The sequence below is a fragment of the Paramormyrops kingsleyae genome, chromosome 4 (assembly GCF_048594095.1).
Source record: "Paramormyrops kingsleyae isolate MSU_618 chromosome 4, PKINGS_0.4, whole genome shotgun sequence".
Taxonomy (NCBI): domain Eukaryota; kingdom Metazoa; phylum Chordata; class Actinopteri; order Osteoglossiformes; family Mormyridae; genus Paramormyrops; species Paramormyrops kingsleyae.
The window spans coordinates 1,221,848-1,243,390 of record NC_132800.1 but is presented as its reverse complement, the minus strand read 5'-3'; the positions used below and the strand labels follow the sequence as shown (position 1 = coordinate 1,243,390).

At 43.6% G+C, this 21,543-nt stretch overlaps 1 protein-coding gene across 8 annotated transcripts in view; it reads left to right on the top strand.

The window, feature by feature from the left end:
• The window catches only part of LOC111841644 (polymeric immunoglobulin receptor-like), a 37,201-nt gene that overhangs the window by 14,861 nt on the left and 797 nt on the right, over positions 1 to 21,543 (top strand). For 3 of the 8 annotated variants that reach the window (XM_072710431.1, XM_072710423.1, XM_072710429.1), the window contains 10 exons: positions 10,596 to 10,907; positions 11,878 to 12,198; positions 17,978 to 18,077; positions 18,182 to 18,214; positions 18,983 to 19,077; positions 20,211 to 20,257; positions 20,430 to 20,498; positions 20,662 to 20,730; positions 21,057 to 21,116; positions 21,401 to 21,490. In XM_072710431.1, the coding sequence (XP_072566532.1) occupies positions 10,596 to 10,907; positions 11,878 to 12,198; positions 17,978 to 18,077; positions 18,182 to 18,214; positions 18,983 to 19,077; positions 20,211 to 20,257; positions 20,430 to 20,498; positions 20,662 to 20,730; positions 21,057 to 21,116; positions 21,401 to 21,490 (1,196 nt within the window). The remainder of the gene's footprint in view (positions 1 to 10,595; positions 10,908 to 11,877; positions 12,199 to 17,977; positions 18,078 to 18,181; positions 18,215 to 18,982; positions 19,078 to 20,210; positions 20,258 to 20,429; positions 20,499 to 20,661; positions 20,731 to 21,056; positions 21,117 to 21,400; positions 21,491 to 21,543) is intronic. The other 5 variants (XM_072710424.1, XM_072710430.1, XM_072710427.1 and 2 more) reach the window with 4 other exon arrangements.

Sequence of the window (21,543 nt, the reverse complement as noted above, 5' to 3'; positions counted from 1 at the left end):
TACCTGTTATACTTTTTAAGAAATTGTAATATTTGTATTACTACCCCAAGCTTCCATAAGTGGGTCAAACATGACCCACATGCATTTCCCATACAGTTTCATGGGAACCTGTGTCTCTTATCAATTGTGGCTGTCAGGGATTTATTTACTATGGACCACACACCCTATGTCAGAAGTGTCACCGAACAGGAAGATTATTTTACACAGCAAGACCTGATGCAAACATCCCATACGCAGTAGATGGGATTGTTTACACAGGGAGACAACCAGGGGAAGAAGTTCAGAAGAATCTGGGGGAAAACATTGTCCGGCAGTTGTGCAGTAGATTCAGAAGCACAGGTCGCCACACCAAACATAACTTTTTCAACAGTGTGCCTGGAAATAGATCTCACTATTGTGGGGACTCTAAGACAGAACAAGTCAGACATCCCCTCTGATGAAGGCTTCCAAGTCCAGGGACAGAGTTTGGATTCAATGCCAGCATTACCATGGCCAGCTATGTCAGAAAGGAAGGAATGGCTGTTGTCCTCCTGAGCATGATGCACCACAATAATACAGTGGATGAAAACAGCAGAAAGAAAAAAACAGAAGTGATCAACTGTGTGTAGATGTGTGTGTGGATGGGTGAATGTGAGGCATAAATTGTAAAGTACTTGTAGGAGTAGAAAAGCGCTATATAAATGCAGTTCATTTACCATTTACCATCACATTCTACAACAAGACAAAAGGAGGTGTTGACACCATAGACCAGATGGTTGGCACCTACACCTGCAAGCGACAAACACAGAGGTGGCCCATGGTGCTGTGCTACAACATCCTTGACATCGCCACCCTAAATTCCTATACCTTTTTCACGACTCAGCACCCTGAATTCAACAGAGGTATCACCAATGTATGACGACTCTTCCACAAAGAGCAGTGGTGGTTCAATGGTTAGGGAAGTGCACTTATAATTGAAAGATTGCATTGGTTCGAATCCCCGACCAGCAAGGCACTACTGAGATACCTTGAGCAAGGAACCGCCCCAACCACTGCTCCCAAGGCGCTGAATTAGCTGTCCCCTGCTACGTCACATATGGGTTGAACGCATTGCATTGTTGTGAGCTGAGGTGTGTCAGCAATGGCAATTAATCACTAAATTCTAATTGAATTAAATTCAAAAGACACATGAGGAGTTGACTAGAAGGCTGCCCACAACTGCAAGCCCCGATCATTAAAGCAATGGGAAGGTGTGGGGTGACAAAAGCCACAAGCCAGCCATAGGAAAGAAGCAGACAGGGCCAATCGAAGAGAAAGAGATGTCAGATCTGCCCAAGAAACAAAGATTACAAAGTCAGCAATAGGTGTGGGAAGTGCAATGTCCCTACTGTATGTGCAATGATCACAGCCAGAAGCAGGTAGTCTGTCACAACTGCAGACAAGAAGGCAAAACAGGGACCATCGCATCAGAAGCTTCAGCAAACACAGACACTTACCTGCAAGAGAATAGATAAGAGAGAGGAGATGTCCATGACTGGACATTTACACACAAACACATAATGAATGTTGACATTCTTCTATTGCTGTTCTGTGTAATATTCATTTTTTAATTATCAAAATGTGTTACAAAGTAAAAAATAACATTTCAAACATGAAATCATTCTTGTGTGGTCCAAAATATAATACAGACTATGTTACAATTCATTATTCAAAACCAAAATGACAAAAATGGCATAAAACAAATTGATTTTTATAAGTGGGTCAAACATGACCCACTTATGGAAAAGTGTAGGGTCATACCACTCGTGCATCATAGGGTTAAAGTGCTCTAAACACAACACAGTAGTCAGAGTAAACATACTTTCAGAAATATGTATACATGTATAACATTCAAACTTACAAAATGTAAACAAAAACACTTTTAAAAATGTTAAAGTGCTCTAAACACTGTATATTCCACTCGAGGCTCTGTGCTTGAGCCAAATCGTTTTCGATGGCTTTGCGGCCTTTGTCACAGAGGTCGGGAATTATAACGTCGCTGAAATGTGTACGGCAGGGCACAACATAACGTGGGTCGAGCGTTTTAATTAAGTGGCGAAACCCCGCATCTTCGACAACGGAAAAGGGTTGCAAATCTTTAGCAATGAATGTTCCCACTGCACGGGTTATTTCCTTATGTTTATTGGATGTGGCAGGGTATGTCTGTTAATTGAAAAGCTTTTTCGATAGACACTTGTTTATCTGCAGTTACCTTTTCGTCTGTCCTCTGTTCAGGAACCGTTATATCAGCATGACTACGTTTGAGATGCTTAGCCATATTGCTGGTGTTTCCATTAGCATATGGGACACGTGTTAGGCAATGTTTACAAACAGTGGCATTTCTATTAACTGTTTCGACTCCCTGGTCGTTGTATTCTACAGCGAACCCGAAAAAAAACCATACTGGAGATTTGTACGAAGCCGGTGCTTCTTCAAACTTCTGCCTCTCATCTGTTCCGCTAGTGCTGGCCATGCTTGTTTGTTTTTCTTTTTTCCGCTTTTGTGTACCGATCGAGCTGCTAGCTCGGCTCCAGTTACAGTACGTCAGTGTGAGAGAGGGCGAGTGGGTGGAGCCACAACAGTGATTGGACATTAATGGTCACTTTCCATCGGACGCCTCTTTTGTGACGTTGATGTCGGACTGGCGGCTTATACACTCAACAGTAATTCTATTTTATAAATCTTTAAAAATGTTTATTTTGTTAAATGTATTAATATAGTTATAAATATATAGTTATTGCATGTGTAGAGAATACCATATCATGACCGTAAACAGTATCCTAGCATGCAATATCAGATTTTTACCGGACTTGTCTTTGTTTTGTTTGTAGTTTGCCTGTCGAAAAAAGAATATCGCTATGAATGTACAAAAATGTTTTTTAAAGCTTTTAATGTGGGTTGACTAGTTCGTGTTTCTTGTTTGTCTCTCAGAAAAAATAATCTCACTCCAAATCTGCTAAAATATAAAGCAACAACACACAGCAGCGTGTTCATGGAGGCAGCCATGTTTGTTCCGAGATGTGGGTAGCTGGATGGACGTGAGAACTGGATGGAATTTCCGAGTTCCGAGAGAAAAACGAACGGACAATAACTCACGGTGGAGGGCTTTCGCTCATTTGCGCTTACTGCTTAACAGTAGCCTGATAAGCATTAAGCACCATTTTCAAAAGGAAGTGCAAAACCGAAATACCGCGGTTCACAAGGGCGTACCGGACCGTGCAGCGCGGACCGAATGGTCCGGTATTTTACCGAGTACCGTTGCATCCCTAGTACATACTGTACTGCATGAATACTGTGCTCATGCAGACATACAGTACATACTGTACTGCATCAATGGCCAAGTAGTAGGCTTCTGCCAGACTTTTGACTGTTATTTTACAGTAGATTTTTTTACAGTGTGTGGCAGCCTCATTGCTTTTAGATCACAAGTTGGGACAGAAGAACAAATCAAATCCAATTTACTCATTTAATATTTACATTTTTTATTAGACTTGATTTTTGGAATATTTAGAAACCCACCGCAACTGAAAATGGAATGCCACAGATATTACTCTCTCCCATGTATTATTAGCTATGTGGTGGCCCAGAATGACAGCTCTTGGGCTAGGGGTCTGTGTCAGCAATCAGACTATTGCTGATGTAATAATTCCAGTGAATGCCAGGCGTAATCCTACTCTGTTTTGGGTATGATGTCAATCTTCCTCCAGCCTGTTTGGGAAGTTTAAACATAAATGGGGGCAGGGTAAGCAATTAATACTCTAGCCACTAGAAATTAACTAACACTGGTCTGTATAGGTGTTGTGCCTGAGATGGCTTATGTGAAGAATGCAGCAATATTAGGGCAAGAAAACAAGTATTCAGAAGGTTTTCTTTTTAATTCCAATCTTTATGAACTTACCTTTATGGCTGCCAACCAACAAGTCCTCACCATGGAACACAAACCAACAAATCCTACTGGAATCCACTGCTGTGGCAACAGCCTCTATGCAACGTGGCTGGGGAATTTATACTGTTGCCCTATTCAACACCATCATGGTGAAAGGTTAACACAAGGCAGTACCCTGTCATGCTATGCAAATATACATCGGAGCTATTGGTCTTCAGGAGAGTGGGCAGGTCCAGGAGCTGCAGAGTGAAACAAACTTTATAATCTGTGTCAATGAGCACTGCCTTGCCTGAAATGCTTACCTGGAAATTAACTTAAACGTGTATTACATATTACAGGAGAAATACTTAAAAATTAATTAGATTGGCTGGCTGGCTCTTTAAAGTAGGAACTGTAAATAAACTGACCTTAATGAGTATTATAATCACGTACATTACAATTCTTTCCACTTGAAAAGTTACAAGTTAAGCTAAGTCGGTGTAAGTGGCTCTGTTACTTGTAATCCAAAGGCTGCTGGTTCAAATCCAGCTTCAGTTGGATGACTGCATGTTTATGGGCCCTTGAGTCAAAAAAAATAATGAATATAGTGAATTACTGTGTTCTCAAACTACTTTTTGTAGTTTTGTGAACAACACCATTTATTAAACAAACAAATCTGCATTGGCAGAATGAAGAATTCAATTTGAAAAAAATATATTATTTAAAAAATATTCCTTGGAACAACAAACTTTGGAAAACTGTGAATTTACAACATTTTCCTTGAGACTTGAAGGAAGAGTCTGTTTTTGATGGATTTTTTTTTTTACAGTGTGCAGTATATCCTTTGATAATTGTTAATGATTAATGAAAGTTGTTTTAGAACTTGAATAAATAACTTGAATTGTGACAATGGAGGCTGTCCATATTTTTGAGAATTTATTTTAAATCCATTCATTATATGGACTAGGTTTTCATTTGTTTTGAGTTTAACACATTTTGGATTTTTTTTTTAGTAGATTTTTCCAAAAGCAATAAATTTTGTACTATGAAATTGGGTCATGGTTAAGTCAGTTGAACTTATTTTTATTTAGTGTAATTGAATCATTTTAAATGCAAAATGCTGTGGTTTGTTGCTTAGTGAAAGAAAAAATGTGGCAGAGTTTGTCTTTCAAACTTTTATACTTAAACGTTTAAACTTAGTATTTCAAAAGAAGCTATTGCTACAGTAATTATGTGGCTAGTCAACTCTCATGTATAACACAAAGCCGTCCCAGATAGCAAAATCTTTCTGGCCCTATTGTGGCCCATTATCAGTCTCTGAACCTCACAGACGTAAACCTCATAAGAGCTACTTTTCAACATGAACTTCATACAGTCCCTGATCAGGCTTCAAATGTGTTAAAAAACAACAAAAGTCCAATGTCTTCAAGGATTTTGAATTTGAGAAAAAAAACAAAAACATCTATTTGTAGATGTTTAGTGCTGGGTGGATATTGTCTTTTTGAGTCAGACACACACACTTTACATTTACAGCATTTAGCAGACACTTGTATCTAGAGCAACTTCCATTTTCAACTTGGGGTTAAGGGTGCCAATGGTAGTATAAGTGGAACTTAAACCCACAGCCTCTTGGTTGCGAGACAAGCATCCTAACCACTAGACCAGAAACACACTCTCTTTTGCATGCACTTACCACTGAGAAAGTATTTTGTTGGAAGTAGTCCAATTACCAGTTGCATAAAAAGTAAATACTTTACCAGTATTGAGATGCATCAAAAATCATTGTGCAGTTCGATTGTTGACAGACCAATTCAATTACAACAACAACCCACCCTTCCTTATAGATTCCATTGCAATCATTTTATTGGTACTATTACAACTTATTTGATGCAATGAGCAACTATGGAAAAACAATGTTAACTGCCTGTTGGCCCTAAAATAATGCAGCTACTGTAGTACTACACTGTAAATCCGAGTAAGTTCAGAGTCTTTTGTTGTAACCGATTATGTAAGAAAATGTAAGTATCTGTAACATTTTTTTAGGTATATTGTAATTTAAAAATATACATTAGTTTTACTCATTTATGTTTTCTATTAAATACATTTTAAGTTTGCTAAACTCATATATTGTATTACTACATTATTATTTCTTTAATCCGTACTTACTTAAAAGTCAGTCATTTAATCTAACAGAACTAATGAAGATTGACGGACTCACGAAGAATGACACACTAACTTTTTCTGCCTGTTATGACTCCAGAAATCGAAGCACAGTTTATGATGCGTTTGTGTTATTAACATTTTGTTTTTTTTTTTCTTTTTTCAAAAGCAGTCATATTACAGGTCTAATGTATATTATACAATCTGTCACGATCCGCTCCGTTCGATCCTGATGTGTGCCACGCCCCCTCATTACCTTGTGTGATTACCGATTGTTATCACCTGTTACCCGTTCTTTCCTGCTTGTCTTGTGTATTTAGTCCACGTCTGAGTTAGTTTCCCCAGGTCTGTCATTGACGTCGTTTGCTGTGAAGCTCCCCTGTCTGCTTTGGTTCCTTTAATAAATCCTTTTTGACCGTGTTCACGGCTCACTTGCCTGCTTCCCGGATCGCCCGGACACGCAACCTGACAGAATGACAGACCTCAACGAAGACTCGCCTCCGCAAGCCGAGCGGCGGCGCCTCGGCTTACTACAGGAGGTGGTGTTCTGGCTAAACCAGCCCGAGGTCCAAGAGGACCCTGTAGTGCTGAAGTTAGCCAGCCGGAGCGGGACGCTCCTTAGCGAGATGTCCCTGCGCGGAGACATGCGCGTGATGGAGGAAGTACACGCAAGCCTCCAGCAGCTCGTGCAACGGGTGACAACGGTGAGGACGCCCGTTACGCGGTCCAGAGCAGGGACTGACGCCCCGTCGCCCGTCGTCACGGAGACGGCGCAGCCACCGCCAACCCCAAGCCGGAGGAAGAAGAAGAGGCGTAAGGAGAGGGCATCAGAGGAAGCCCTAACCATCTGCCTGGGAGCCGCTTCTCTCTCCTCTGCTTCGCTCCTTGTTAGTGATCAGGGGGAATCCCTGATCACCATGGACCTCACCTCGGAAGGCACCGACACGGAGGTACCTTCGCGGGCAGCTTCCCCCTTCCGGGGAACGCGGCTAGCCCTTAAAGGGGCCAGGGCCGTTTTGGAGGCGATTCCCCGGATCCCCAAGGCCCTTAAAGGGGCAGCGCCTGCACGCCCGGCGCCGATCCTGGCGCCTATTCCGGACCTGCCAGCAGCACCGGCTGCTGCTGCCGCCGCTCTGCCCGCGGCACCGCCTGCTGCTGCTGCCGCCGATCTACCCGAGGTGCCTACTGCGGCGCCCCCTGCTGGCCGCCGTTCCTGTCCTGCCCACGGCCCTGCCCGAGGCCACCGTTCCTGTCCTGCCCGCGGCCCTGTCCGAGGCCGCCTCTCCTGTCCTGCCCGCGGCCCTGTCTGAGGCCGCGTCTCCCGTGCAGCCCTGCTCATCGGTCCAGCCGGTTCCGGACCTGCCTGTTCCTGACCCGCCTGTTCCCGTCCTGCCCGCAGCTCTAGCTGCACTGCTCCCTACAGCTGCCACCGCTCTGCCTGCAGTACTGCCCGAGGTGGCCGCGGATGCGCCCCCTGCTGACCGCGTGATGGCGGTGGCCGCGGCTGCGCGCCCTGCTGGCCGCGTGATGGTGGCGCCAGCCGCGGCACCCCCTGCTGGCCAAGAACTGAGGGTGCCCCCTGCAGCTCCGCCCGAGGGCCTGGCTTCGCCTCCGCCTGCAGCGGAGGAAGCCGCTCTGCCCGTGGCGCCTCCTACTGGCCGCACGGCCGAGGCACCTACCGAGGCGCCCTCGCCTGTCCTGCCGGCGCCTGATCTGCCCGGCTCTCCCTTTCAGCCAGTCCTGTCCCCGGCTCCGGCTGCACCGCCTGCAGCCACGCCCGCGGCTCCGGCTGCACCACCTGCGGTCGCGCCTGCTGCCTCATCAGAGGCCCTGCCTCTAGCTCCCCCAGCCCTAATGACTCCTTCGCCCTTGCCCCGACAAGGCCGACGCCCCCCGGGACCCCACCTTTCAGTGTCCCGCAAGGGACGAGGACACAGGCGTCGGGCCCGGGTCCCACCCGCCCTGCCCCCTGGCTCGCCCGTTCGGCCCCTGGCGGTGGCTCGGTGGCTGCCTGCGGGTCCTCCGGCTCGGGGTCGGTGGTCGCCTCCGGGTCCCCCCCTGGTTCCTCGGTGCCGGTCCTCGGTCCCGCCTCCGGCTCCGTGTCGGCCGCCTCCGGGCCCCCCTGCTCCGGCTGGGCGTCGGACGGCGCCTTCCCTGGCTCCGGCTACGCCTCCACCTGCCGCGGCTTCCCCCTCCTGCCTGCCTGCACCGGTGTTCCCTCCTGCTCCATCCGTGTCCCCTCCGTCACTCCCTCGTCCCGTTCCCTTGGCCCCTGGGTGGTCCCCTCCTGCTCCCTCCTCCCTCTCGCCTGCGGCCCCTCCGGCCGCTGCCCGTCGCCCGCCTGGGTTCCTTCGGGCTCCCCTGGTTCCTCCTCCCTTTCCCTCCGTCCCACCTGTTTCTGTTCCTCTTCCCTCTGTGTCTCCTCCGTTCCCTTCTGGTCCCTTTTTCCCTCCTGTCTTTGCTCCTCGTCCCTCGGTGTCTCCTGTGTTCACTCCTCGCCCTGTTGTTCCTCCGTTTTCTGTCCCCTCTGTGTCCCCTTTCTCTGTTTGTCTTTCTGCATTACCCGTCCTTTGTCAGGTCTTGTCTTTCTTCTGGTCCCTGTTCCTGTTCTGTGTCTCCGTCCTGTTTCCTGTGCCCCGTTGATGTCTTGGGTTTTGTCATCCTGGTCCTGTTCCCCGGTCTCGTCTCGTCCGTCGCCTCCTCTCGGGCCTGACACAATCGACACAGATTAAGTTTTCTAACGATGAGTAATGATATCCATCCATCCATTTTCATATTATTAAGAAACTGATTTACAGGATTTGATCTGTAATAACAACGGTCACTTCATTAAAACAAATGTAATCTCTGTGAAATAACAGTAATCATAAGTTCTATCAATTTACAGACAATTTCTGTTAATTAAAAATACCACTGTTAAAATACAGGAGTAAATAGATCATTTACAGGCCTATAAATTAAAAAAAAACAGAAATTGTTTGTTAATTTTTGCAATACTTTGGCTGTAAAAACACATCTTTTTTTTTACAGTGTATCTTATATCAAAATAGAGAAGGAATAATGAAGATAGGAATGAATCCGCCAGTGAAAAATACAATTAGAAGGAATACAAAAAGGTTTTTTTGACACATCAATGATGGTGATGTTTAGGAAGGAATTCTTAAGAATTATTTAATTATAGAAACATTAAACTATTTATGTAGATCAAGATGAAACACAGTGGTACCTCAGAATTCGAACTTAATACGTTCAGAACTCGGGTTTGAATCCTAAAATGTTCAAGTTCTGATCGAATTGAAAACAAGAAGAGCATATACTGTTCTAAACACATTTATCAAAACAGTAATTTGTAAAGTAAGAAAATAAATGTATCCAAACAATATGTAAAGTTAAAAAAAACCCAATGTGTCCTGCCCGATCGTCCGCTCCTTCCGTGTCCCACGCCCCCTCGTTAGCCTCGTGTGGAATCCCCATGTGATCAGCTGTTTCTGGTTGTTGTCATTAGTCCTATGTATTTAGTCCGTTTTTCAGTTTGTTTCCCCAGTTCCGTCATTGTATTATCCGGCTGCATTTTGCCTGCCTTACCTGTAATTAAACCCCGGATTCCCCAATACCCTGACGTCTACGCCTTTGTGTCCGATCCGTCCTCACTCAGCATGACAATATTATTATAATTAAATGTATTAATGGTTTATTATTAATGATATTAAAATAATTAGTAAGAAATCTTTATTTTTAAATTTATTTTATTATATAATAATAATTACTCTTACTGTCTATCATTGTCTAAATGTATTTTTACTGTCTAAATATATGTATTCAGCTAGTGTAAACATGCACGATGCTATCACAGCGAATGTGATACTGAGACTGACGCCTTACCCTTTGTTTCCGCTGAGAGACGTGGCACGTGACTCATTTCCCCGCACGTACAAATTGTTTTAGGTTGGTGTTCACGGTTCGACTTCTAAGATTCAGATCGAGTTCTAGGTCATTTTTTTTCTAACTGGTTGGTTCAACTTTTAAGAAATTTGAGTTGTAATGAGTTTGAGAACTGAGATACCACTGTATAGGTTTTGTTTAACATGATAAATGAGACCTGGGAGATGTAAGTGTCAGTTTGAATGGATTAATTCATGATGATTTATATGACGTAATATGTTAAGAAATGTCCTTTTGTTTAGTTTAGAATGAATGTAAAATTTATGTTCTTCCCACATTCCAAAAACATGCTGAGGTGGATTAGAATTGCCATATGCTGTGTGAGTGACCCTGTGATGGTTTGGCCCCATGTCCTGGTTATTCCCTACTTTGCGCCTGCAGCTTCTGGGATTGTCTGTAGACCCCCATGACCCTGCATAGGACAAGCAGGTGTGGATGGATGGATGGATGGATGGACAATAGTAATGAATACAATATTTAATTAAAACACACAAATTTTATTATTATGCAAAGTGAAGCACTGATACTGACTCTGTATTAATATGTGTATAAATGGTGTAAGAGGGAGTGAGAGTTAATCAGCCTGGTAATTTTCATACTGTCCCTGCAGGTGTGTCCACAGTGAAAACCGTGTCTGTACAGGGAGGAGGATCTGTCACCATCCCATGTTTCTATGAGGACAGATATGAAACTGATGAGAAATACTGGTGCAGAGGGTATAATGTGAGGTCATGTACTCCCGTAGTACACAGTGACTCTCCACAGGAGGGTAACGTGTCAATCAGAGATGATCCTGACCAGCGAGTCTTCACTGTGACCATCAACAATCTGACAGTTCAGGACTCTAATGGGTACTCATGCGGTGTGAAGATCAGTGGACGTTCAGATGCTGAAGCATCACTTTACCTGTCAGTCACTGATGGTAAGATGTCTGTATTGCAGACTGTAGCCAATGAGATGCACAGTAATGTAACGTGTCACTTATCATTCGTTCCTGTGGTGGTTGATCCAGGAGGAGCAGGCTTGATGGTGGCTGAGAAATTTTAACATTTTAAAAATGTATAGAATAGATTCCAAATTTTACTTTTGTTCAATAGCATGATTGAGACCATTGAAAAGTAGCAACATCAATTTAAATTTATTGTCTTTCACCCTGCAGCAGGTTTGGAGCTAATTACCCTCTAGCTGGTAGAGACTGGGGGCAGCGTGGGGGCCTCACACCTCCAGGCTTGTGGTTTCGGTATCCGGCCCCCAGCTCTCTGTCATTTTGTTTAGTTTTTATAAAATGTATGGTTACATTAATTTAAACACATACCTGGCTCATACAGGTATAAGCATGTACAGTTGAGGACAAAATTATTAGCAAAGTGAACGTAATGGAGTGGCCTGCACAAAGCCCTGACTTAAATCCAACAGAAAATCTGTGGGGTGAACTAAAGAAGAAGGTCCATGCCAGAAGGCCATCAAATCTGGAGGAGCTTGAGAGATTTGCCAAAGAAGAATGGGCTGGGATTCCTCAGATGACCTGTCAGAGACTTGTTGAAAACTACAACAAACGACTGCAGGCTGTTATCCAACAAAAAGGATACACAATTGACCATTCATATTCAATGTACTAATAATTTTGACCATGGTACTTTTTGGTTTCTGTGGAATATTTTCATTTCTGTGTGAAAAGTAAAATAACGTAAGCATCCAAAATAAAACTGAGATGTCTAAAAAAAGCCATGTTAAATATTATTTGCTCTATTTAACAGCACTTTTTAAATAATGAGATTTTCATAGGGAGGCTAATAATCTTGTCCTTAACTGTAACTCGCTTTTATTTTATGCATAGTATATTTTATTTATGTGTAAAAATCATGTTGTTTGTTCTTAATCTGCCTGTTCAGATTCCACATGGCTGTCAGTGGACAAACAGGAGGTGACGGGTGTGGAAGGAGACAGTGTCAGTGTTCAGTGTCACTATGGAAACAGTGGCAGTCTGAAGTTGTGGTGTAAGATCGGGGGCTCCTGTGCATCAGAGAGATCTGGGAGTTTGGATGGGAGGCCTGTCCTGATCAGAGATGACAGAGTAAATAAAGTCTTCAGTGTGACAATGGGGGGACTGGAGAGGAAGGACACTGGCTGGTACTGGTGTGCTGACAGAGACCATCAGATCCCAGTTCATATTACTGTCAATCAGGCAACTACAACCACAACCAGCACTGAAGGTAAGTAACTCATTTAAATCTGGCCGTGAATCATTTTATGCTTCATCATAAAATAGATAAATGCTAAATGACCCTACCAGTTTCAGTCATGAAAGCGGTCTGTGTTTTTTTGTGGGATAATTTGGATCTTTATCATCTTCTGCAGTATGTTCCATGGGTCACACACTATGATGAAATTACCATCTTGTTGGTCATAGTGCAATAATGTGATGAACAGAATATTAATATGAAAGACATTTAAAGACTGACAATCTGACTATTGAAACATAAAGAGGCCTGAAGCCCGAAGTAAATTTCCTATAGGGGGTCACGCCCCCCCAGGTCCTCCTGAAGCCCACAGTCGCTTCCTCGCTCCTGTCGATGTTTAGCAGCAGACTGTGGGCCTTGCATCACTCCACCAGCTCTCCCCCCCTGTCTGTACGCAGACTCGTCTCCCCCCTCATGAGGCCGTCATGCTGCTGTCGTCTGCATACTTTATGATGTGGTTAGAGGCGGTCTTGGCGGAGCAGGCGGATGTCAGCAGTGTGAATAGTAGGGGGCGGAGGCAGCGGCCTGGGGGAGTTCCTGTGCTCAGACTGACGGGAGCAGAAGTGATGTTTCCTGCCCTGACAGACTGTGGTCTCTGTCAGAAAGTCCAGGGTCTGGTGGCAAAGTCACATTTTCTGCCAAAGATGGAGCAGCTTTTGGTTTGGTTGTTGTTCACTATTACCATGGTAACGGTAACCTTACATAACAGTCTTTATTCTCCAGGCGTGTCAGCGTGGTGTGAAGGGTCGGGGTTATGGCGCCCTCTGCAGGCCAGTTGGGTGGTATGCAAACTGGTATGGATGAAGGGAGAGAGGGAGGTTTGCTTTGATGTGTCACATGACCAGCCGCTCAGAGCCCTTCATTATGATGGAGTGAGAGATATGGGTGGATAATCATTAAACACTGGAGCAGCTGTCTTCTTAGGCACCGTATGACTGTGGCAGTTTATAGGCAGTTGGGGATACATGCTTGTCTGACTGAGGTATTAAAGATGTCTGTCATGCCATCTGTGAGCTCATGGGCACAGTCCCTAAGAACCCCACCTGGAATATTGTCAGGACCAGCAGTCTTACGTGGGTTCATGTTACACAGAGTGTTCCTCACTTCCGCTGTGGATGGGTGGGGTGTCTGTTCATTGGTGGGAGGGGTGCTCTTCTCTGCGTTGTCGTGTGACACATCAAACCAGGCAAAGAGCTAGTGAAGCCTGTCAGGGAGGGAGGTGTCACAATCCATGGTATGTGAGGTGGTGTTGTAATCTGCGGTCTGTATGAGATTAAGATTTAATTAATTAATTTATTTATCATTTGATTGATGAATCTGGTAACACTTGACAGGGCAGAAATAATATAGTATTATACTATTACTTAAGTATTACTTGTCTTAGTTACATACTTATCTCATGTTAATTCATCATTAAGGAATCATGATGCATGTCTTATCTCAAGCAGTTACTACATTTGTTGCCGTATTTGTTTATTTTGTCAATCTTTGTGAAATATTGAAGGAACAACTGAAGGAGCTTCTGTAGGAACAAGTAATAAATAAGTTAAATAGTGATCCTATATTTGTTTATCATTAATGAATCATGATGCATCTTTCATCCCAAGCAGTTACCGTAGTTGTTACTATACAGTATGTGTTAATTCTGTAAACCTTTGTAAACGACTGAAGGAACAAGTAATGAATAACACAAGTGAAATACTGATCTCATGTTTGTTCATCATTAAAGAATCCTAACATCTTTTATCTCCAGAAGCAACTATATTTGTTTATGATTTGTTGATAATTTGTACTTCAGTAATAACTGTGTTATTACTAAGTATTTCTGCCCCATCAAGTAAAGTGTTACCATTAATCTTAAACCAGTAGAGGGAAACTCAGCGCACCTGATCTATGACAGATTAAATGATACTGTATTAAATCCTGGATGGCAAAACATTTTCTTCAGCTGAATGAAAAGAAAACTGAAATATTGGTATTCGACACTTAGATATCTCAGCTCCTCTCAGTGATGCTCTTGGCCCTTTTGTTTCATATGAGAGGCCATCCACCAAAAATCTAGGTGTGATCTTTGATAATTCTTTTTAAATTTGAGAAACTGATCAATGCTGTTGTGAGTTCATGCATTTTTCAATTGAAACTTTTATCTAAGGTCAGGGTATTTCTTTCTCATGAGAACTTTGAAAAGCCATCCATGCCTTTATAACTTCCCGGTTAGATAACAGTAAAACATTTCTGCCAAGCTGTCAGTTCTGACGCGATTAAATCACAGCCCTCTACTTAAAGATAGATGATGACCTTGCATAGTGGAATAATCTGCCCACATCACTTTTGGGAAGAGTAGCAACAATCAAAATGATGATCTTGCCAAAAATTAACTCCATGTTCTCAATGGTTCTGAGTCAACCTCCGCTGGCTTGGTTCCAATCACTGGACTACTTAATTTCAAAATATATATGGAAATCCAAACCACCACGATTAAGTTTAAAAACTTTAAATAAACCCAAAAAGTGTGGGGGTTTGGAGCTTCCTAATTTGTACTACTTTCTTTCCAATAGATTGATGTCCTAAAATGGACGACGCAAAACAATTTAGACCTTAACTGGCTGGATATCGAGCAAACTTTCTGTAACAATATTCAAATCCAGGACTTGCCATGTATCAGTCATATACTTAAACAACATTGCTGTTTTAGGAGCATTAATATCAGCACATCGCTGACAGCCTGGTGAGAATTTCCTAAAATGAACCTAACTTCACTGGTCCCATGCAAACTGACACCCATCTGGAACAAGCCTGACATCCTGCTAAATAAAAAGAAGATGATAAACTTCCCAGCATGGCATAATAAAGGAATCATGCACCTCGAACATATAATCCAAGATGATCTCTGCATGATCTCATTTGACAAAATAACTTATGGCATTGAGAAAAATAAATACTTAGAATATCTTCAACTTAAATCAATAATACATAATAGATGGTGCCGTAAGCAATTAGATCTGGAGCTTTCACCTAAAGTAGCAAACTTCCTAATAACTCCAACTAAAAAACTACTATCTAGGATATATGTGTATCTAGCAGAATTTGATACAACGCTCTCACTCCCTACCCACAAATGGGAAAGGGATCCCAGACACTAACTTCTGGAGGCAAATTTGCTTGAATACCTTTAGAATGAGTCAGAACTCCAACCTGCAGCTAATACAATACAAAATTTTACATAGAACACACTATACAGGGCAAAGGATGTTCCAGATGGGTATCAGAAATACAGTGGTACCTCAGTTCTCGAACTCATTAGAACTCGAATTTCTTAAAAGTCGAACTAACCAATTTGAAAAAAAAAATGACCTAGGCGCAGGGAAATGAGACACATATGGCACGTCTCTCAGCGGAAACAAAGGGTAACGCTTCAGTCTCAGCCTCGCATTCACTGTGATAGCATCCTGCATGTTTACACTAGCTGAATACATATATTTAGACAGTAAAAATATATTTAGACATTGATAGATAGTAACAGTAATTATTATGTTATAATAAAATGCATTTAAAAATAAAGATTCCTTATTAATTATTTTAATATTAATAATAAACCATTAATACATTTAATTATAATAATATTGTCATGCCCAGCGGGGACGGAACGGAGAAAAAGGCGCAGACGTCAGGGTATCGGGGAATACGGGGTTTAATTACAGGTAAGGCAGGCAAAATGCAGACGGACAATACAATGACCGAACTGGGGAAACAAACTGAAATGCGGACGAAATACATACAGTAGGACTAATGACAACAACCAGAAGCAGCTGATCACACAGGGATTCCACACAGGGTTAACGAGGGGGCGTGACACACGGAAGGAGCGGACAATCGGGGCAGGACACGTTGGTTTTTTTTTTTAACTTTACACATTGTTTGGATACATTTATTTTCTTACATTAAAAATGACTGTTTTGATAAATGTGCTTAGATGTGTTTAGTACAGTATATGCTTTTCTTGTTTTGTCCGGTTCATTTTGCATTTAAATGCTAAAAAAAAAACATATTTCGGTGTAATTTTTTGGGGCCGGGAACCAATTAATTGGTTTCCCATTATTTCTTATGGGGGAAATTCAATCAGAACTCGAACTTTTAAGGATTCGGTCCGGAGTTCTGAACGGATTAATTTCGAATTCTGAGGTACCACTGTACTTGCATATGCATAACTTGTAAGAAGGACGCACCAGATAATTATCTGCATGCTTTCTGGTACTGCACACCGGTCAACGAATTATGGCAAAGGATTTGTGAAGACTTATCGACACACCTACTGTAGGGCATCCCATCCCACCATCCCCCTCACTCTGCTGCTTGGGGACCTCACTAACATTAATATAGACACAAATAAATCTTGCATGCTTCTCACAGTACTGGTGTCTCTGGGTGTTCGCTGGCCTGGCCTGTGGGGGACGGTGCAGGTGATGAGGGATTCTGCCCCCCCCAGGTGGGTGGCGTGCTGGGGGGGGCCTCTGGGTTTTGCCTGCGCAGCTGTGGTGGGGTGGGTGGATTTGGGGCGTGGGCTCTGTGGGCTGGGCAGGTGGTCTCCCGGGCGGGTGGTCGCCTGCATGCGGTAGGGCCTGGCCTGCCCGGGCCCGGTCACCTGGTGGGGGCCGGTCGGTGTCTGCCATTGGTGCTGCCGGCGTCGGGCCCTTGGGCACTGTGGGGTGGTTGGGGGGGGGGGGCTCCGCCTTGCTTGGGGGGGACCTGGGGTGGCCGGGGGGTGGGGGTCACCCCGCCTGGCCGCACTGGCTCCCCGTTTGCCGGGGGGCCTGGGGTTGTCCTGTCCTTGGCTGCTAGCTGGGGTCTCATCGGGCGTGGTGGGGCGGGAGTCTCCCGGTCTGCGCCTGGGGGGGGGGTGGGGGGGGGTTTCCTGCTGCCGGGCTGCCTGTGGCGCCCCTGAACACCTGCCGGCTGTGCGGGGTCGGGGATGGGGACTAATCGGGGCCAGTCGGGGATCTGGCCCCAGTGCCGGGGGGGGGCCCACTCCTGGCACGCCCTTATTGCTCCCCTGGGCTCAACACCACATTTCACACAACACTAGGGCTTTGAGGGGCAGTGGGGAGGTGCGCCGAGACTTATAACTTATAGATAAATCGTGTGTCCCTGGTGCTGTAGAAAAGCCCACGGAAGTTTTTGTGCATAAGCCCTTACGGCTCTCATGGCCTGTGACAGAGCGGCTCTAGCTGTCCTTAAGGCCACAGGGCCACCAGACCTGAAGGCCACGTCCCGTGCTTTTAGCCTGCTGTAGATGTCTGATGTGATGGCAGCTAATCACGAGGAAATGCTTTAAACTCCCATATTTATCAATATCAATTGTTGAAATATAAAATATTGGTTTGTAGTGTCATGCAAATGTTTTTCAGGCATTTTTCTGCCTTTGAATCGTTACTAAAGCTGTCAGACTGGCTGATGTGTCTGTAGCTGGTTTCTAATCCCAGCAAAGGCCAGTGTTACAGCTGTACTCTGTAATAACTGATCCAGTTCAGTCATAAATACATTTTGGTGTATAAATTAAATAATTAATCTCATCTGTTCACTGTCAGTGATGAACACTTTGGTCATAACCTAAATTTATTATTCTGTATCCAACCAGCTACTCTATTGAAAAATTTTCATTATCCTTTTTAGAATAATGTTTTATAAATGACCTTTTCCTTATGAGTCTTTCCTGCCTGACAGAACACAGTTTTTCCTTTTCCCCCCTAATCAGAAACCACAGTCCTTACTCCAGGTTCTGCTTCTGTCTCAGTGACCATCAAGCCTTCTGCTCCTGGATCGACCCCCACAGGAGCCAATGATAAGGAACAGAGGTTAGTATTCAGCTCGTCATGCTACAGCGTCTGACTGATCATACAGTAATGGGAAATGCATATTACTTTTATGAAAATAAGGATACTGTGTTTATTTTCCTTAGTCATAATATCCCTGATACGGCATCCCATCCAGGGTGAGACCCTGCTATCACGCTCTTCCTTCCTTCCTGTTTTCCCTTCTAACATTCCAGCCCTCCTGTGTCTCACTCCTTATGCCACTGGTTGTCCTCCCATGTTAATCCATTTAAGTGCTTCTGGTCTTGTGCTCCCTAGTCCTCTAATTGACCAGTGCTTTCCCCATGCCAGCCTTCCTGTTTGACCCCTTGCAGTCTGCTTTGTTCTGTCCTGCACCCATTTTGCTTTAAGTAAAGCCCTTTCTTCGTTTACCCCTATGTCTGCCTTCCTGCACTGCCTGGATGTGACACCTGCTTTGTGCCCTATGCTGCTGGAGATAAGCTGGAGGACTGTTTGGAAGACAGATGGATGGATGGATGGACAGACAGACGGACGGATGGATTTTAGAAAATAGTGTAATGTTATGTGATAAACAGTGATGTACATAACTGGTGTGCATGTATTAGCTGTATAAAGGTTCAAATGCCTGGTGATTTCTTGTCATAACAGCATCAATGAAATAAAATACAAATGTATTTCTTTCATTATGGCAAGAAGTTGTTGGGCATATTGCTCTATACCCCAAATGTGTAATTGTGCACCAGTTATGTGTTTCCCTGCTAATAATCATACTGAAATTGGCAGTTTACATTTTCCAGCTAATCTCATGCTCTTTGTTAATTTCTCCTGTTCCTCACATGTATCCTGTGTAATAGTTCAGATGTGGCTGAACCATGTTACTATAAAGCATGTAAGACTTTACTGTTCAAATCCACCCTCTTATTCAGCTCCTTGGTCCAGCTGGCTCTGTATGTAGGACTGGGCTTATTGGTGCTGCTGCTGATCATCATCATCATCACATGGAAAGTGCGGGACAAACACAGTGAGTATTTGCTAATGCAGACGGTGTATAAGTGACCTGACTGTCTGAGCAGTGATGCTTGTCCCTCTGCACTCCTGTAAGCAGCAGCTAAAACTTCATGCTTTTATCCTTTTCCAAAGACGGCTGGACAGAGACACAGACAGCAGCATTCTGACACACAGGTTATACAGTAACATTAAAACACAAAACATGGTCACGGCCCCTTTGAGAACACAGACTAAAAACAGAAGTAAAAACCGCAATGGAGCAAACAGGAAATCCAGGCCAGTACTGATTTGGGAAGGGGGTGCGTTACGTAACGGGATTTACGGGGGGGACAGCGCCGTGGTGACCGGGTTTTACAAACCATAAGACAGAGACACTGTGATATGGATCAGACACTGTTTGCTCTTTATTTCACTTTGATAAAGGCAAACAGTGACACACAGGCAGATTCGAACAATTTAATTCCATCAGGAGAGAACAGCAAGGTTTTCAATTTATCCCGCAGCCTCAATGAGGTTGAGTACTTAACTCGATTCATGGGCATCGCCTCATTCTGTCACGTCCCGATTGTTCCTATCCTCCTGTGTGCCATACCCCTTAATTTACCTCATGTGGAATCCTCTTGTTATCAGCTGCTTCTTGTTGTGTACTTAATTGATTTGGTGTATTTAAGTGAGTTTCTGTGAGTGATTCCCCAGTCTGAACATTAGCGTCATAGAAGTCTTTCATGCTTGCTGTTCTGTGTCCCCGAGTTTGTTTTCCCCAAATAAATCCTACACTACCCCAAACTCCTGGTTGCTCTCATACATTTTTGTAGAGAGTCTTACACAGAGTTGGGTAATTCAGGTCCAGAGAGTAAAAGACCAGACCGGGATTTTGTTTCAACCAATCAGTTGAGCAGAAAGAGTCACAGTTACAGAGTATTCAGCTAGTTGGTTGAAAAAAAATTCCCGGTCTGAACCGAATTACCCAACTCTGGTCGTACAATTATTAGACTGGATAATATTTTCAGATATAATGAAGAGGGAATGACTCTGTGTTTGTTACACCGGAAATTAACCGGATCAGCAGACACACTGATGAGCAGACACACTGATGTGAGCAGAATCATCTTCTGTTTCGTTTTTTCCTCATTTCTTTCCTTGTAGAGAAACAAATGGTCAGGAACCAACATCCAGGAAGCACAGAATTGACAGTAAGTTGTTTAATAAGGGAAGACACTCTGGAAAATTCTGTAGGGTTTTGTCTTTTATAGGAAAACAAAAACAAACCAAACTCACTGAGTAATTCATTTATATTTAGAAGGATAATGTAAAATTTGACTTGAGGAGTGATTGTTTTGAAAGCTGACAAGCAACTTTTTCTAGTTGAATCCAGACTATGAATATGCAGCTGTAGACAGAACTGGCATCATCAGAAGAGCCCCCACAGATCAGGTAAACACAGGAATAAAATATATACAATGATACTTCTGAGAGCAGCCTGTGTATCAAAACGTACAAATGTACTCACTGAGTAATTCATTTCTATTTAAACGGATGATGTAAAATTTGATTGAGGAGTGATTGTTTTGAAAGCTGACAAGCAACTTTTTTCAAGTTGAACCCAGACTATGAATATGCGGCTGTAGACAGAACTGGCATCATCAGAAGAGCCCCCACAGATCAGGTAAACAAAGGAATAAAATATATACAATGATACTTCTGATTCTGCGTATCAAAATGTATGAGTGTAATATTATCAATATATGAAGCAACTGCATCTTATGTACTACATTTTCATAATCCATTTCTTACATTGCGGTAAAAATGCCTTCTACATAGAAATAAAAAAGAACTCAAATTTAATAAAATCTGTAAAGCTACAAAAAATTAACTGATACATCAGATTATCACCAATTTCACCAACAATAATGTTCCACTGCTGTCAGTCAAAGAATGGACAGGTGGTTCTGTATACTGTAGATACATGGTCATAATGTGATCCTCTCTCAGGCCTCTGAGGAGCCTGGTGCTGATGTCACCTACAGCTCCATTGTCCTGTCAGACCCAGAGGTAAGATGGTTTCATGTAAATCAGTGTTTGGTTCAGGCATAGGACCAGTATCACAATGAGAGTGACACGTATATCAATAATGTACTGACTGGGCAGGAACATCTACACCTCAGCTGATCTCTCAGATCCATGTGTATCAGAATTAGCTGTAATGTACCAAGAAGTACCATGATACCCTGATATTTCACAGTGATTCACATGGGAGGTTTGGGAGTTTATGGATTTGTGGTTTCTGTACAAAGATTGGTCTTGTACCTCCACTGTAAGCAGCTAAATGCTCTCAGCAGGTGTCCTCTAGATGTTCTTCACACCGTCCTGCTGTAACCCCAGCCAGCGATGTGGTCTACAGCTCAGTCGCCCTGAAGCACAGAGAGGTGAGTTTGGACAATCTGTTCTAACATGAGCTGTGATAAATTTAGTCTGATAC